Raw genomic sequence first — 18,158 nt, forward strand, 5'->3', positions numbered from 1 at the left:
TCTCTCCCAAGCATACATATATTTTTAAACACACTGTAAACCTTTTAGAGGGTTTTTTTTTTTTTTGGTCTGAATCTGTCTTTACTGTACGTAATATCTTTTTCTGAGCACATTAGTTTTTAATCTGCTAAAAGGTATGGCTAGGATTAAAGCAGCAGCGTTAGCAGCTGGCTCCACCCCATTCTTTAGCTTCCTGAGAGTCTAACTTCATGGTGGAAACACAGCTGGGAGCCTTTTTCCATTACCACAACTCTGTGGAGTTTCTAGGTCTATGCCACAAGTAAGAAGCTTGATGGCATCTGTTCATAAGCATGACCTCAGCTAAGAATCCTAGCAATAGTGAACAGGGTGTCTGAACTGGCCTTCCCCAGTAATCAGATTTGTGAACACCCCAACTAGTATCATAAAGCCTTCATCCAGAATCTTATGGAACCAGATGCCAAGATCCATAATCAAGCACCAGGCCAAGCTCCAGGAATACAGTCAAAGAGATGGAGGAGGGAATATATGGACAAGGGAGGTCAAGATCATGATGGAGATGCTAGGCGGTGGTGGCTCATGCATTTAATCCCAACAGTCAGGAGGCAGAGGCAGGCAGATCACTGTGAGTTCAAGCACATTCTGGCCTATAGAGAGAGTTCCAGGACAGGCTCCAATGCTACACAGAGCAACCCTGTCTCAAAACAAACAAAACAAAACAAACAAACAAACAAAAAGATCGTGACGTAGAAATCTACAGAAACAGATGAACCAAGCTTGTGGAAACTCATGAACTCTAGACCAACAGTTATGGAGCCTCCATGGGACTGAACTAGGCCTTCCATTTGTGGGATACAGTGGTGAAGCTTGAATTATCCCTGGTACATGAGCTATCTTGTTGGAGCCCATTCCATATGATGAGATACCACACTCAGCCTTATTGCAGCTGGGAGGGTCTTGGTCCTAAACCAACTTATTGTGCTGAATATCATTGACTCCACATGGGAACCCTCACCCATAGGAAGTGGATGGTGAAGGGGAAGGAGGGGAAGCGAGGGGGAATAGAAGTGTGGTGGAAATGAGACTTGTGATGGAAATGTAAAATGAAACAAAAATTATTTATGAAAATAACCAAAAAAATAGAAGAATCAATGTTCAATAAAATCTTAAAATATCAGAATTAAAGAAAGAAAAAAAGACCTGCAGCCAATCAAGATGGCACAATACTTTTATCCTAGCACTGGGTCGGTAGAAGCAGGTGGATCTCTGAGATCAAGGCCAGCCTTGCCTCAGAACTATGCTGTTCACGTAAAAAGAAATCTCAGACAGGTGAGGCAGCTCTCACACCATAACACAAGGCAAGGTGAGGCAGGACTATTGGTGACAGTTGGAGGCCATTTTTTTTTTATCAAAATAAAGAGTGCCAGCTAACCTTTGGTGGATGGTGAAATCCCGTCTCAAAAAATTCAAATGCCAGATATATAGAAACAAAATTAACAGTTCAGTATTTCTGTACTGGATCAACGGATGAAATATTTATCTACTTGTTTGTTTATGTATTTCAAGGAACAGATACTCAGCTGGGTGGTGGTGGTGCATGCCTTTAATCCCAGCACTAGGGAGGCAGAGGCAGGCAGATCTCTGTGAGTTTGAGGCCAGCCTGCTCTACAAGAGCTAGATCCAGGACAGGCTCCAAGCTACAGAGAAACACTGTCTCAGAAAAAAAGGAAAGAAGAAAGAAAGCAAGAAAGGAAGGAAGGAAGGAAGGAAGAAGGAAAAAAGAAATAGATTCTCTTTGTAGCTCTGGCTGTTCTAGAACTCACTCTGTGATCGGATGGCCTTGAACTCAAAAATTTGCCTGCTTCTGTTTCTGAAGGAATGGGGTTAAAGGTGTGTACCACTTCTGTCTGGCAATGAGATTAAAGGTGTGTAGCACTTCTGCCTGGCTTCAATAAATAAGTTAATCATAGTTATAGTCTAAGTTTTTTCCTGTGCTTAGATCTGATCCTACACCAATTTAATCCCAGATGGAGTAAGAAGATTAGACTCTCAGACTTCAAACTTAGTCTGGGAGGGTGACTATGAAGGGGTGGGTTCAGTGGAAAGTGTTATAAAGAATCAGAGCAGCCAGAGAAGCCCTCAGAGTCTCAGAGCTTGGAGACGCGTTTCCCTGCTTGGATTTTGGAGGCCTCTCACCAGCATCCAACTCAAGTAAGTCCCTCAGCTCCACCATCTATGCAGCCTAGTCTAGCCTTGTCTGCGCTTCAAATACTGTGTGTGTTCTTTTTAGTTTGTGGGGGATTTTGTTTCTTTTGGGGATTTTGTTTTGTTTTTGTTTCTGTTTTTCCGGTCAGTTCTCACATAGATTCTCTTCGTCAAAGACCTTTGGACTGGATAACCCAAATATGTCAATGTGTTCTTATTTATATATGATAACTAATTGGGTCATTTGTAATTCTTCTGTTTGTTGGTTCAGACACAGACTACTAAGATGGTCAGGGTTACCCTGAGTTTAAGGTTATTTAGGCTGGAAATACAAATGTAAGTCACTCAGATGCCTTGATTGTGTTGATCATTTTTTTTTTTTTTTGTCAATTTAAGCCAGACATTCTTTAATACATGCCTTCAGTTCCAGCACAAGCAGTCAGAGGAAGGCTGATCTCTGGGAGTTTGAGATCAGCCTAGTCAACACAATGAGTTCCATTCCAGGAGGTGTTGGCATGCTATTTGATCCCAGCATGTGCAGCTAGGGGGAGGTACAGTTGGAGGATAGCCTGGTCTACAGTGTTGGACCCTAGAGTCCAATCACTGAGGAGGAGTTGCGCCAAGAGACCATCTCTCACACCACAACTGATGTAAAAGCATGAGGATTTTATTAATTTGTCATGACAGGGTCTTTCAGCATTCGGGAGGCCAGAGAGACCCTGAATATCTGGTACAGGCTACTTTTAAAGGAAAAAGCCACAGAAACAAGATGGGTGTCTGGGGGTTGTTCTTTGATTATTATGTTTGGCTTATTCAAAAGGGCTATTACCAATAATTGGCTGGAGAGCAGTTGCCAGGTAAGAGAAAACATCTGAGGGTCACTGTGACCCCTTTCCCAGGGGCTGAGTCAAATCAAGTCTCTGGGAGGCCTCCCACCTGGCACGTACATCAGGAACTGAGTCATCATCTTAAAGGTTATCTTTCCCCAATTTCTGAAGAACATTCACAAAGACTAATTGTTAGTTTCCTGCTTCCTGGGGGGGGGGGGGAACACTACTGCTGAGAGGCCTCAGAGTTGTCAGAAATGGCTTTAGAGTTATTTGAGAGTTCTACAACAGAAGGTATTCCAGGACACCAGGATTCACAGTGAGTTCCAAAACAGCAGGGTTACTACCTTGTATCTAAATAGAAAACAAAACAAACAGTTATTTGCATCTGCTGACTGATGCATGGACTCCTCTTCCTGGAGCCTATACTGTCCTCAACTTGAGGAAAGCAGCCTGCTTCCAGTTATTCCATGTCCAAATGAAAAGACTGAACTATCCGCTGACATTTAATTAAAAACCCTGCCCCTTCAGTCTTACTAGCTTCAGAAGAACCCAGAGAGCTGTTCTTGTGCTCTAGAAGTAAACAACTGTGGCATTGTTCTAGTGAGTTTCCTTCCTCCAGCATGTGAATAATCATTTCCATCTCTAGTCTTTTCTGTGGTGGCATTCCAATTGTTTTTTTTTTTTTTTTTTTTTTTTTTTTTTTTTTTTTGGTTTTTTGAGACAGGGTTTCTCTGTAGCTTTGGAGCCTGTTCTGGAACTAGCTGTAGTAGACCAGACTGACCTCGAACTCACAGAGATCCCCCTGCCTCTGCCTCCCGAGTGCTGGGATTAAAGGCGTGTGCCACCACCGCCCGGCTATTTCAATTATATGTCAATAAATAAATCTTCCCTGGGGATCAGTAGAGTAAAATCATCATAATGGTCAGCTTTGCAGACAAGAAGTGGTAACATACACCTTTAATGCCAGTAGCCACACTAATTTCCATAGAAACAGGCAGGCACATGCCTTTAATACCAGTGGGACAGGCTTTTAATCTCATCCCTAGAGAGGATTACAAAATGGAAGGAGACAGCTCCCAGACACAGTCTCATTCTGAGATTCCTGGAGGCAGGATTGCCATTTTCAGGTTGAAGTTGAGGTAAGAGCCAGTGGCTGACTGCTTTGCTATTCAGATCTTCAGGTTGAATCCCAATTTCTCTCTCTTGATTAGTTTTTACTAATCAGGCTTCATTTGGCACCCAATTTTTTGGTGCACGAATTTACAAAAAAGCCATTTGCCTGAGACTTTTTAGCCACCAACCAAGGCCAGACTTGGGACTGTTATTCCAGTTCTAGGAATTAGAACTCAAACCCAGCTCCCATCCTCCCTGCGGTGCATATCCTTGCTGCCACCCTGCCTGGCACCCACATGAGGAAACCATCAATAACAGAAAGCTGGTAAACCAGAAGATGTAGTCAAATGAGGAGGCCATCTTCCAGCCCCAGGAAGCAGCAGAACCTAAAAGGTTTGGGCCACATGGTTCTGTAGTGAAGAACAGACTCAGGTGCAGCTTTTTCTGGTAATCATCTTTCTTTAGGTAGGCTCGGTTTGATGCTTTTTTTTTTTTTTTTTTGGTTTTTCTGTGTATCTTTGGCTGCCCTGAAACTCACTCTGAAGTCCAGGCTGGCTTTGAGCTCACAGATTTGCCTTAACACTGCCTCCCAAGTGCTGTGGTTAAAGGTATGTGCACCATGCCCAGATTCCCTGCTCTTTTAAGAGCCTCTTTCACCTAACACTTAAACGGTGTTAATGGGCAGTAGGCATCATACTTCTTGGGGGGTAGAATGGACCTTGAAACTCCAGAGTTATAACAAAAACATGGCTGTTGAAAGCACCTCCACCATGAAGCTAGACTACTATTAGGTGTTGCAAGGAGGGGCTGCTTGTTCGTCCCAGCCATCCAGATAGATTAGCCCCGAAATAACCACACAGAAACTGTATTAATTAAATCACTGTTTGGCCCATTAGCTCTAACTTCCTATTGGCTAACTCTGTTTTTTTAATTGATATTTATTGAGCTCTACATTTTTCTCTGCTCTCCTCCCTGCCTCTCTCCTCCCCCTTCAATCTTCCCCCAAGGTCCCCATGCACCCAATTTACTCAGGAGATCTTGTCTTTTCATACTTTCTACTTCCCATGTAGATTAGATCTATGTAAGTCTCTCTTAGTATGTGCATTTTTGTCTAGGTTCTCTGGGATTGTGGTTTGTAGGCTGCCTTTCTCTGTTTTATGTTTAAAACCACCTATGAGTGAGTACATGTGAAAATTGTCTTTCTGTGTCTGGGTTACCTCACTCAAAATAATGTTTTCTAACTCCATTCATTTTCTTGCAAAATTCAAGCTGTCATTTTTTTCTGCTGTGTAGTACTCCATTGTGTAAATTTACCACATCTTTCTTATCCATTCTTTGATCGAGGGGCATTTAGGTTGTTTCCAGGTTCTGGCTATGACAAACAAAGCTGCTATGAACATAGTTGAGCACATGTCCTTGTGGCACGATTGAGCAGCCTTTGGATATATACCCAAAAGTGGTATTACTGGGTTGAGGAAGGGTGTTTCCTAATTTTCTGAGAAATCACCAAACTGACATCCAAAGGTGTTGTACCAGCTTGCATTCCCACCAGAAATGCAGAAGTGGTCCCTTTTCCCCACAACCTCTCCAGCCTAAGTTGTCATCAGTGTTTTTGATCTTGGCCGTTCTTACAGGTGTAAGATCAAATCTCAGAGTTGTATTGATTTGCATTTCTCTGATTACTAAGGATGTCGAACATTTCCTTAAAGTGTCTTTCAGCCATTTTAGATTTATCTGTTGAGAGTTTTTTGTTTAGGTCTGTACTCCATTTTTTTTATTGGATTATGTGATCTTTTGGTGTTCAATTTCTTGTTTGTTGTATATTTTGGAGATCAGACCTCTGTCTGATGTTGGGTCAGTGAAGATCTTTTCCCATTCTGTAGGCTGTCATTTTGTTTTGTTTACTGTGTCCTTTGCTTTACAGAAGCTTTTAAGTTTCAGGAGGTCCCATTTATTGCTTCTCTCAGTGTCTGTGCTGCTGGGGTTATATTTAGGAAGTGGTTCCCTGTGCCAATGCTTTCAAGTGTACTTCCCACTTTCTCTTCTATAAGGTTCAGTGTGGGTGGTTTTATGTTGAGGTCTTTGATCTATTTGGACTTGAGGCTAACTCTTATATTAGTTTAACCCATTTCTATTAATCTGTATGTCACCACGAGGTTGTGGCCTACCAGCAAAGTTTTACCATGTCTATCTCTGGCAGTCCACGGTGTCTCCATGACTCTGCTTTCTTCCTCCCAGCATTCCATTTAATTTTCCCCGCCTGCCTAAGTTCTACCCTATCAAGGACCCAAAGCAGTTTCTTTATTAACCAATGAAAGCAACACAATGACAGGAGGACCTCCTACACCAATTGGGAAGCCAAGTAATGGGGCAGAACCAGCTGCCAACACTGCAGCTTTAATCCTAGCCATGCTGTTTGGCAGATTAAAGACTCATGGTGGGAATAAGATAGAGATACAGTAAAGACAGATTCAGGTGGGGGAAAAGCCTCAAAATGGTTTACAGTGGGTTCAAAAACATACATAGGCTTGGGAGTAAAAAGGATAAAACAGAAGGGAGTAGTTGGGTGTGATGGAACATGCCTTTAATCCTGTGTTTTTCCAGCCCAACAAGCCTTTCCACCAACACAATAATCCAAATCAGACCAAATCAAACCAGTTTTAAAAATCCCAGGTTTAATGGATGTCAGTGCTCTCCAGTGGCTCTCCAGAAACATGGAGAGGGGGAAGGAGAATTGGAAAGATCACCTGTTTATTTTCAGGGCGGGAAGCAGTATAAACAGTGTGTGGGAGTCATCTTGACACCTCTCTGGGTCTTGGCAGGCTGTCTTGGAGGTGGAGTCTGGATTGAAGCAACTCCCACAAGAGGGGGGCTTCCACTCAAACATCCAAGATGTTTTGGATAAAGGGGTGCCTGGCAGCTAGGATAATACTTTTAACCAAACATCCCAGACTCCTTGGATAAAGGGTGCCAGGGAGCTGGGGTGACACTTCTAATCAAACGCCTGGCCCTTGGGAGGCAGAGAGAGGCAGATCTCTGAGTTCAAGTCCAGCCTGTTCTACAGGGTGAGATCCAGGACAGTCAAAGAAACACAGAAAAAATGTGTCTCAAAAAGCCAAATTTTAAAAAATATAAATAATAGAAATCGAGTAAAAAACAATGTAAAGATGGAAAATACACAGAATCTGGATAACGTATGTTACTGTCTTGTCTTTGAATTGTTTCTCTGCTGAGATAGGGAGAACACCTGCTAAAAGACATTTGAGTATAAAGGTTTCTGGATTAATCCAACCTAGATATTTTAAATATGCCATGACTTCAAAATTTTTAATTCAAAGGAAGTTACTTTGGAGAAGTTTTGCTTTTGTTTCCACAGGAAATGAGAGGTTGTGGGTTCATTCAGAAAAATGTAGCTGGGGAGTGGTGGCACATGCCTTTATTCCCAGCACTCGGGAGGCAGAGGCAGGCAGATCTCTGAGTTTGAGGCCAGCCTGGTCTACAGAGTTGTTTCCAGGACAGGCTCCAAAGCTACAGGGAAACCCTTTTACAAAACAAATAAAACCCAAAAATGTTTGTTTGGTAGAGACCTTCTGAAAAATCTATGACAGGGACAGATGGCCCAGATGACCAAACATTTTAGAGCACCTCCCTTGCAGTGTCCTCTGAGTTCTACATCCACAATAGTGTCAAGACTGCTGTTGAGATGGATGATCCAGCCTCACAGAATACTCCACTCAGGACTTGACCATAATCCTAAATTTTCTTTGTGTCCCCATAAGATTATCAGTGCCTCCATTCAGCAGGAAGCAACCTAGAAAACTATGCCCACATTACCAAAAAATACATTATGGAATGGTCAGGAAAAAAAAGCTAAACAAAGAAAATTAGATTCAAGGTACTGGTTTTGAGAAGAAAAAATGGGGATATAGATATGATAGGACAAAAGAGTAGATAATTGAATCTATTCTGAAAAGAAAAATGGGTGGATATTGATACAATCTTTTTTTGAAAGGAAAAAGGGGTATAGGTATGATGATTTGTGTTCATTGGTTCATACAGAGACTACTAAGACTGTCAGGTGACCTTGAACTCAAGCCTAGACAGGCCTAAGGATCTGTGAGTTGCTCAAGTGTGCTGATCTTTCTGTTTTTTGTTTTTTTTCAAGATATGGTTTCACTGTAGCTTTGTAGCCTGTAAAGGCAGTAGCTCTGTAGATTAAGCTGAACTTGAACTAAGAAATTTGCCTGCCTCTGTTTCCTGAGTATTGGATTAAATGTGTACACCACCACTGCCCATTGACAATGCTGAACTTTGTCAATTTAAGCTAGATATTCTTGCGCATGCCTTAAAGCCCAGTACTAGGGAAGAAGAAGAAGGATGATAACTGAGTTTGAGATCAGCCTAGGCTACACAGTGAGTTCCAATCCAGGAGGTGATGGCATGATATCTAATCGCAGAGTGGAGCAACCAGAAAGAAATGAATCTCTGAACTGGAGGCCAACCTGGTCTACAGAGGGATTTTCAGGATAGCCAGGGCTCACAGTGTGTTCCAAACAGCCAGGGTTAATGCAATGTATCTACATAGAATATGAAACAAAAAGTTATTTGCATCTGATGATTAATGCATGGACTCCTCTCTTTCTGGAGCTTATAATGTCTTTGAATTTGCAGGAAGCAGCCTGCTTCCATTTATTCATTGTTCATAAGAAAAGTCTGAACTATCTGTTGACATTCAGTTAGAATTATTGCAAGGAGAAGAGCTGCTTGTTTGTCCCGGCTTCCCAGAACTGAAATAATCACACAGCAATTGTATTAATTCAAACACTGTTTGGCCCATTAGCTCTAGATTCTTACTGGCTAACTCTTTTATTAATTTAACCCATTTGAAGATAACACAATAATATACATAATCCAGACTCCTGTGAATTTTTCATTTTACATTGCTTATTTTTCTTTATACCTTTAATCTATGACTATTTGAGTTCTGTCTCTTTAAAGACTTTTTTTTTTTAAAAAAAAGGTTTACTCTAGATTCTTATTGGTTAACTCTTATATTAATTTAACCCATTTCTATTATATCGCCTTGTGGCAGTGGCTTACCAGCAAAGATTTGGCATGTCTGACTCTGGCAGCTCCATGACATCTCTCTGACTCTGCCTTCTTCCCAACATTCAGTTCCATATTCCTTGCCTACCTAAGTTCTGCCCTATTATTAGGCCAAGGCAGTTTCTTTATCCATTAACTAAGAAAAGCAACACAGAGACAGAAGGACCTCCCACACCAAGAAATACTGACCCCTTCAGTCTTTACTCATTTCAGAAGAACTCAGGAAGCTGTTCTGGTGCTCTGGAAGTAAACAATTGTGTTATGTTTCTAGCGAGTCTCCTACCTCCAGCATGTGAATTATCTCTATCTCTAGTCTTCTCCTTTTTAGATTTGTTTTTCTTTTTGCCCATTGTCCATTTTCTTTGGAGAGACTTTGTACCACAGAGAGGTGAATCATGGATTTAAATACAGTGAAAGGTGATCAGAATTGGTAAATGGAGATCTCAACCATCCCTCAGCACTGACTGTGCCCTGACAGCTCCCTGTGTGTGCAGATCTTTGAAGTTTACAGTCATTAATGGTATCTTTCTTTGCCTGCTTCCCCAGGGTCATTATTCCTGTAAACCAGTCACAATGGAACACCAAGCCCCATCAACCCTCCAGCGGCTAGCGGTAGTGAGCCTACTGAAGAAGGAGGAGGCCTTGGCCATTTCTGCTGTGGTGGGCTTGCCCTGGTTCCTGTTCCCAGCCACATTTGAGGTGGCCTTCAGGAACAATCATACCAACATCCTGAGGGCCATGGTGCCTGCCTGGCCATTCACATGCCTTCCTGTAGGAGCCCTGATGAAGACCCCACACCTGGAGACGTTGAAGGCTCTGCTTGATGGACTAGATGTGCTGATTACAGAGGAGGCTTGCCCCGGGTAAGCAAGATCCAACTCGGTTGGAGGAGGCTCTGTGTGTGCAAAGAAAGAACATGTGGGGCCAAGACTATTTGTCCAAAGGTGAAATCATTGAATTCTGGTAGATCTACTTGAGAGGATTTTAGAGGGTTGGGCCCAGTCTCAGTCATTCTGGCAAATAATGGCAAGTGTGGAGAGCACATCGGAGCACAGCCACTGAGGAATCTCTCAAAGGTGTACTTGTAACTCAGAATTACAAGTGGAATGAGGCTGGGATTAATGGGAATGGAAGGAAGTGAGACAGGGCTGAGGATGCCTCCCTGGTAAAGTTCCCTTTATACCAAACATGAGGCCCTGGGCTTGATTCTATGCATAGGAAAAAGCAATCTTTTGGAAGGGAGAGCTGAAGTTTGAGGTGTGCAAGAGAAGAATGTAATACATATCTAATTTGTTGAATTCCACCTGTTTCTTCCACAGAAGGGGGAAAACCAGAGTGCTGGATTTGACAGATGTGAACTCTGATTTCTGGAGCATATGGATTGGAACGTATAAAAAGGACTGCTCTCATCAGGACATGAGACAGAAGAAGTCAGTGGAGACGTGTTGTTACTCAGTGGTGAAGAAATATTTGAATGTAGTAACTGACCTCAAACTTGTGAACAGCCAGCTCGATGAATGTACCATGTACTTGTGGCAATGGGCCCAGCAGAGAAAAGGTTCTGTTCATTTATGCTGTCAAAAGCTTGAGATTTGGGCAGACTCGTCTGATGTCATAGACATCTTGCAGTCAGTGGATCTCCACTGTATACGTGAGCTGAAGGTGACATATTTACAGATAGAAGACATGGCTCTTTTTGGATCGTATCTGGGACAGATGAGAAACCTTCACACACTCATGCTGGAAGACATTATGAATACTTACAGAAACATTGACTCTGAAGAGCTCAAAGAGGAGTGGATGAACACATTGTTCTCACAATTACCCAAATTGCACTGCCTACTGCATCTCTATGTAGATTATATTCATGTTCTAGTTGGCAGCCTGGCAGAGTGGCTCAGGTAAGGAAGGATAGAGGTGTTTTCCAGACCCAATAACCCACCTATTTTTTTTATAGATTGGTAGGTCCATGAATGTTAGGCTATGCACCATCATCCTTGCATATCCAAGGAGATGGACTATATGCTAAGATACCTGTGACCAGGCAACAGGATGCCGATAATTGCTCCTTAGAGAAAGGTTGTTGGGTATGTAGAAAGGATTGAGTGAGTGGGAATTGTGACACTGGCATTGAAGTTGTGGGACCAGAACATGGCAGTGTTGAGGAAAGGATGTCAGGGGACGCTACAGGGAAACCGCTATGGTATTGCTGAAGCTCGCTTGGGGTAGGTAGTCCTTCTTACACTCATCATGCTCTCTCCTCCTGCTATGAAAACCACTGCTTTTCTCCTGTGCTCTGAGCATGGCCCATGGTGACACCCATAGGCTTCACACTAGAATGCTGTGATTTTTGTGAGCAGACCATAAAAGGCAGGGTCCTGTGGGTTGACCTGCATCAGAATGAACGTGGGAGAAGTACCATCTGCTACATTGTCAGTTCTAACCATCCTCTTCAACACCACTTGACAGAAATCAATCTCTTGTTCTCTCTCTAGGCACCTGAAAAATCCCTTGGAGACCCTGTCTATTACTTGCTGTCACCTCATACAGAGAGACTTGGATTACCTACCCCAGTGCCTGAACCTTTGTGGACTTAAGCATCTCTACATGAGTTACACAATTCTTGAAGAATTGAAACCACTTGGAAAGCTCCTTGAGAGAGTCAAAGACACCTTGCAAACTCTGGATTTGGAGCATTGTTGGCTGGAAGATTCTGCATTTAGTGATTTTATGCCTGCCCTGAGCCAATGCTCCCAGCTCCTCAAAATCAATTTTGTCAATAATAAACTGTCTCTGCCCCTCCTGAAGCAACTCCTTCAACACACAGCCAAACTGAACAAGCTAACCCAGGAGCTATACCCTGTTCCTCTGGAGTGCTATGACAATAGAGACCAAGTGATTATAGAGAGATTTGATGAAATCTGTCCCAAGCTTCTGGATATACTCAGGTCCAAAAGACAGCCCAAGGCAGCCAGTTTTGTGTCCACCATCTGTCGTAAATGTTTTCGGTCCTGTGTCTACGACCTGGAGGGCAGACATTGCCTTTGCTGGCAATAAATTGGGGAAGGTTGTTGCTTGGAACCAAGATAGGGAAGCCTGGTATGTCAAATGGGTGAAATCCTCTCAAGTATTATTGCACCTTGAAAATGCTCCCCTACAGAGACCCCTACCATGGGTAGCAGTGCCTTTCTGTCCATTGCACATAATACATGTGTGTTAGGGGCCATTTCAGGCCTCTCCTTTCTCACAGGGCCTTGAAGTAAAACCTTGAGACAGAAAACTTAAAGTTAACTAAAACATTGTGTGCTAATCTTAGAGACTCAAGGTCGGGAAAGCACCATAGAGTGCCCCCATTATTCCTTGCTTATCATTAACAGCAGGTGTTCTAATCACTGACCTTGCAACTACCCCCCCCATAGCTGCCGAGCTGCTGAGTCCCTCCTTCCCTCCCCCCTCCCTCTGCCCAAGTTCCTCTCTGAACGACCATTTAAGACAAAGAAAAAAAAAAAAAAAAAAACGGAGACCTTGACAATAGAATCTTGCTTGGTCTCGTTTCTCTCTCTCGCCCATGTCTTTTCAGATAGCGCCTCTTCAGAACCTGAATAGCTGAACCTGCTGTGCGGGTAACACATGTGCTGTGCTTTTTGGTTGTTGCTTTGTCAGTTTCGCAGCACACAATCCACTTATTCCCACATTCTCGGTTTCTGTTTTTTTTTCCTTTCCTCATCCTATGTTGTCTGAGTTTTTCTGTCCCACCCAGTCCCGCAGTCATTTATTTCCAAAGAATCACACAGGTCTACATTAGTTATAAACTGATTGGCCCATTAGCTCAGGCTTCTTATTAACTAATTCTTATAACTTACATTAGCCCATAATTGTCTGAGTTAGCCATGTGGCTGGTACCTTTTTAGGCGAGGCAGTAACATCTTGCTTCCACTGTGTCTGGAATACGACTGCAGACTGAAACTCATCTCTTTCCAGAATTCTCGTTGTCATACCTCTATTTCCTGCCTAGTCACTGCCCTCCAGGCTATATGTCCTGCCTGGCTACTGGCCAATCAGCATTATCTGGCCTATATGTCCTGCCTGGCTACTGGCCAATCAGGATTTTAGTAAAAATAATACAGTGACAGGATAAAAGACGATTGTCCCACAGTACTCCTCCTCACCTAGAAAGTCTCAAAGCTGTATGGGCCATGAAATTCTATGGGACCCAGAACACCTGACTTCAGACCCTTCAGTCTAGTTGTCTGAGTTCTAAGATTGCTACCCATTACCTGCAGGCCTAGCTTGGAAGCCTCATAGCAGTGGGGGCCTTATTCTTCAAAGCTCCTCCCCTGTGGTTGTGGCTGGTGACCTTCACATCAAAACCTCAATTACAGGGGCTGAGGAGATGGCTCAATGGTTAAGAGCACTGACTGATCTTCCAGAGGTCCTGAGTTCAATTCCCAGCAGCCAAATGGTGGCTCACAACCATCTATAATGAGATCTGGTTCTTCTGGTGTGCAGGCAGAACACTGCATCATAATAATGTACATAAGAATCTTAGTCATTTTAAAAAAACATTCATTAGTTGGACATGTTTTATTTTCTTGGCCTCTATGATATATACAACTTAAATGTTCTTTAACCCTGCAATTATATTTTGTGTATGTATTTTGGTGTTGCTGTCTGTGAGGTGACCCTATTCCCTTTGTATAATCAGGTGGCAATGTAAGAATTTGGTGTCACATTATTTCTTCTTAATCACGTTTATTATTATTACAAAATTGCGATTAGTAAAAAGAATTTTTATGTTGAAACTGAAGAAATGGGTCAGTGGTTAAGATCTCTTTCAATTTTCCCAGATGGTTGGCTTCTACAATCATCTCCACCTCCAGTTCCAGGGATCCATTGTTTTCTTCTAACTTCATAAGCATCAAGACTCATGTTGTACACTGCCATGCCAGAGCAGCTTGGATGACGAGACTGGCGGGGGTGCTGGGATTGAGACACAGAGGCTTCTTTTCTAAAGGAAGAACAGCAACCTTTATTTTGCCCCAGCTAGAGCCTTTTATACCTTTATGCAGATGATCCGAGCAATGCTGAGCAGCCAGAGGTCAAGATCAGGTCAAGATCAGGGCATCGCACCCTGGGAATGCTTCTGTGGAAAACCACCAGCCAGAAAGAACACAAACATCCTTGTCAATTACAGAGTACAAGGAAGTTTCGCTGTTGGTCAGCAGGAGTGAGGGCAGCCAGATCACAACAGTAAACAGATATGACACACACACAATCAAACACTCATAAAATAAAAATAAGTGAATCTTAACACACACACACACACACACACACATTACCCATGTGAATTAGAACAACCTTCTTCAACAATTGAAGTTAACACACAATCTGATGAATTTCATTATGGCTTTCTCACACGTACACATAATTTTCACACATACACATAATTTACTCCTGCTCTTATTCTTTGACTTCTCCAACTTCCATCCCTCTGTTTCTTTCCTGCCCTCCTACAATGCTGAGAGCTTCATTATGCACCCCCTATTGATTCTGCACTTACACATACCTAAACGTCTCAATCAAGAAGATTCCCTCTACCCAACAGTCAACCTGCTCACCTACATTCACTGGACAAGGATACAAAACAAGAACTTACCTGCAAGTCCCTGATGTGGGAGTCCCCCTCTGTGTGCTGTGATTACCATTAATGAATTAGTCTGGGCAGGCAAGCCAGCACTGTCATATTACCTGTAATAATGGTGCAGCTTAAGTTTTAAGAAGACTTAGCATTTTAAAAAGTGTTCCTGGACAGTAAAGGATTACAGATATGCAATAAAGACAAATCCAGATAAAAAAGACCTATAATGGGTGTTGGATAAATGCTTGGGAGTATGCTTGGGAGTGAGAAGAAAAGGAGTATAGAGAGTTATAAAAAGAAGTAAATGGTTTAAAAAACAGGTAAAGTCTTTAAAGAGATATAGTACAGATAGTCATAGATTAAAAGGAGTAAAGGAAAACAAGCCACATAAAAATGGAAAGTCCACAGAGAGTCTGGATTATGTATATTATTGTGTTTTCTCTGAAGTTTTTAGCTGTGAAGGAACTAAGCACAGAGAGACATTTTATTGTATGCTCTGCTAAGCTAAACCATGTACATTATAAAGGTATCAAGACTTCCAAATTTGGGTCTAAGGATACTTTGCTTTGGAATAAAGGTTCTTCTCTTGTTTCCACAGAGGATGAGAACCTGTGGATTGCTTCCAGACTTGCTAGAGTATGACCCCCTGAAAGGTTGTTGTAAACACGCTCAAAAATTACTTTGCCCATCTGCTGACTGAGATGAATCTACCAGTTCTGCTTTTGATGCAATTATTTCAATGACTAGGCCAGAAAACAGCTGTAGTGCCAAGTTGTGTTGAGTCAGTGTTCTGAAATTCAGAGGTCTTACCTCTAAGAAATCCTCAGACCAAAAGAGAGCTAGTTGCTTTCACTCACACCTTATATTTATCTCTAGAGCTGCTGGGATTAAAGGCTTGTGACTGACTCCCTAGTATTGGGATTAAAGGTGTGAACCACCACTAAGTGTAGCTGTTTTTACCTTGTCCTTGGGTATCCTATGGTGGCCTTGAATTCACAGAGATCCAGATGCAACTCTCTCCCAAATCCTGGGATTAAAGATGTTTGACACCACTGCCTGATCACCAGGCAAGCTTTAGTTATAGAACATACATAAAATATCACTACAATGAGTAACTTCCTTGATTTCGGAGCTGGTAGCAGGTGTTCTAATCCCTGCAGTGACAGGTAGTCTCTCCAGGCTCCAAAGCTCAGACTGTCCTCTCTAGCCGTTCTGATCCTTATATCCCCTTTTCCCTCTGACATGTAACCCTTGTAGCCCCACCTCCCAACTGCAAGCTGACAAGAGATTGAACCATGAATCAATCAGCCACTTCATCCTCTTTAATATTTCACTTGTATAGTTGGAGTGTGTCAGATCTCCATCCTCTTTAATATTTCACTTGTATAGTTGGAGTGTGTCAGATCTCCATCCTCTTTAATATTTCACTTGTATAGTTGGAGTGTGTCAGATCTCCATCCTCTTTAATATTTCACTTGTATAGTTGGAGTGTGTCAGATCTCCATCCTCTTTAATATTTCACTTGTATAGTTGGAGTGTGTCAGATCTCCATCCTCTTTAATATTTCACTTGTATAGTTGGAGTGTGTCAGATCTCCATCCTCTTTAATATTTCACTTGTATAGTTGGAGTGTGTCAGATCTCCATGTTGGAATGCATGAAAGCTGAGGTCACAGTGAGGATCCTATGGCCATCCATGAAACTTCTCAACAAACTCTGAGCTCTGGGGTTCCTTGTTACCTTACATTATTAGTTTTTAAGTTTTTTCCTCATAATTTCTCTATATACATCTGAGGCCTATCTGGAACTGTGCTGACCTGTAAATCTGGGTAATGCTATTTTTTTGGGTGTATTGTTATGAGTTGGATTTCTCTAGTTAATTAGATCTCCTTTCAGGAAGGAGAATGAACTGAGACTCTGTTGAAGGTAAAAAACCCATTCCTCAAGTCACCTCACAACACTAAGAATTTGTTTATTAAATGTTTTTACTTAATTAGTCTCTCTTTTTTCTCATTTTTGATTAAAAATTTCCATCTCCTGCCCTCCTCCTCCCTCTTCCCTCCCCTCCCTTCCACCCTTACCCCCACTCCCTCCCTCTCCAAGCCAAAGAGCCATCAGGGTTCCCTTCACTATGTTAAGTCCAAGGTCCTCACAACTCCCCCTAAGTCCAGGAAGGTGAGCAACCAAACTGACAAGGCTCACAATGAGCCCGTCCATGCTGTAGAGTTCAAGCTCATCGCCGTTGTCCTTGGTTTCTCAGTCCTCCTCCACCATCAGCCACATTCAGAGAGTCTGGTTTGGTTCCCTGTTCCATCATTCCCATTCCAACTGGACTTGGTGGTCTCCCGTTAGATCTGTCCCACCGTCTCAATGGGTGAACGCACCCCTCACGGTCCTGACTTCCTTGCTCATGATCTCCCCCCTTTTGCTCCTCATCAGGACCTTGGGAGCTCAGTCTGGTGCTCCTATATGGGGCTCTGTCATTTTCTCCATCCAATGCCAGGTGAAGATTCTATGGTGATATGCAAGATATTCATGAGTATGGCAATAGGATCTGGACATTTCTGGCACCCTCTCCTCAGCTATCCACTATGATCAAGTAGGCTTCATCCTTAATTAGTCTCGTAATTTTCAAGTTTGTACCAGCTTTGCCTTTTATGGAATGATTGTCATGATAAGTGGAAAGTACAACTGGGTTCAGTAACCCTCCTGTCAAGTGGATGAGGGTTACATAGAGTCTGTTCAGATTTCCTGTCAGAGAATAAACTGAAATTCTGGTGAAAACTACCACTTGTTATAGTTTTGTTTTCTGTGCTGTGCACTGGCTAATTTTATGGCTTGAACTGTACTCCAGAGTAGAGTCAATGGCGCTATGGTCTGGGAGCCTACTGCTTCTGCTGGTTCATTGAAAGTAGCTATTACTCAGGAGGATGGGAAAGAAGGGACAAAGTCAACATCTGTGTGGTATTCAGAGTGAGCTCAAGGCCAGGCTGAGTAATTTATATGAGAGCTTGTGTCCCAATGGGAACAATTTGATATGGCCTGAGATGTGCAGAGGTTGCATGCACATCAATTTGTTCTCCATAAAGGGAAGGGATTAACTGAGACCACATTAAAGAAAGGCAAAGTCCTTAATCCAGAGTGTTGGGATTAAAGATTTGAACCACTGCAACAGGAATTCTTGGAGTATATTTGAGAAAGTATAAACTAGGCAAGAGTGTTCTTAAACTCAGACCACTCTGGCTCTGTACAGATTGCTAGGCCCATTTTAGAATTCAAGTTAGAATC

General features: G+C 42.5%; 1 protein-coding gene across 1 annotated transcript; it reads left to right on the top strand.

Annotated features, from left to right (window-relative positions):
• The first annotated feature begins 9,806 nt into the window (after positions 1-9,806).
• Positions 9,807-12,290, top strand: LOC119817169 (oogenesin-1-like). The gene is made up of 3 exons (XM_038334358.1): positions 9,807-10,096; positions 10,553-11,134; positions 11,729-12,290. Exons 1-3 carry the CDS (start codon positions 9,807-9,809, stop codon positions 12,288-12,290), a joined length of 1,434 nt encoding a protein of 477 aa, XP_038190286.1.
• The last annotated feature ends 5,868 nt before the right edge of the window (positions 12,291-18,158 follow it).

This window comes from Arvicola amphibius, chromosome 6, assembly GCF_903992535.2.
Source record: "Arvicola amphibius chromosome 6, mArvAmp1.2, whole genome shotgun sequence".
In the NCBI taxonomy this organism is placed as follows: Eukaryota; Metazoa; Chordata; class Mammalia; order Rodentia; family Cricetidae; genus Arvicola; species Arvicola amphibius.

Bases quoted from the DNA above. Each gene is read 5' to 3' on its own strand.
- LOC119817169 (XM_038334358.1), top strand. From the start codon at position 9,807: ATGGAACACCAAGCCCCATCAACCCTCCAGCGGCTAGCGGTAGTGAGC. The intron at 10,097-10,552 runs GTAAGCAAGATC...TTTCTTCCACAG, and splicing joins ACAGAGGAGGCTTGCCCCGG to AAGGGGGAAAACCAGAGTGC. The intron at 11,135-11,728 runs GTAAGGAAGGAT...TTCTCTCTCTAG, and splicing joins AGCCTGGCAGAGTGGCTCAG to GCACCTGAAAAATCCCTTGG.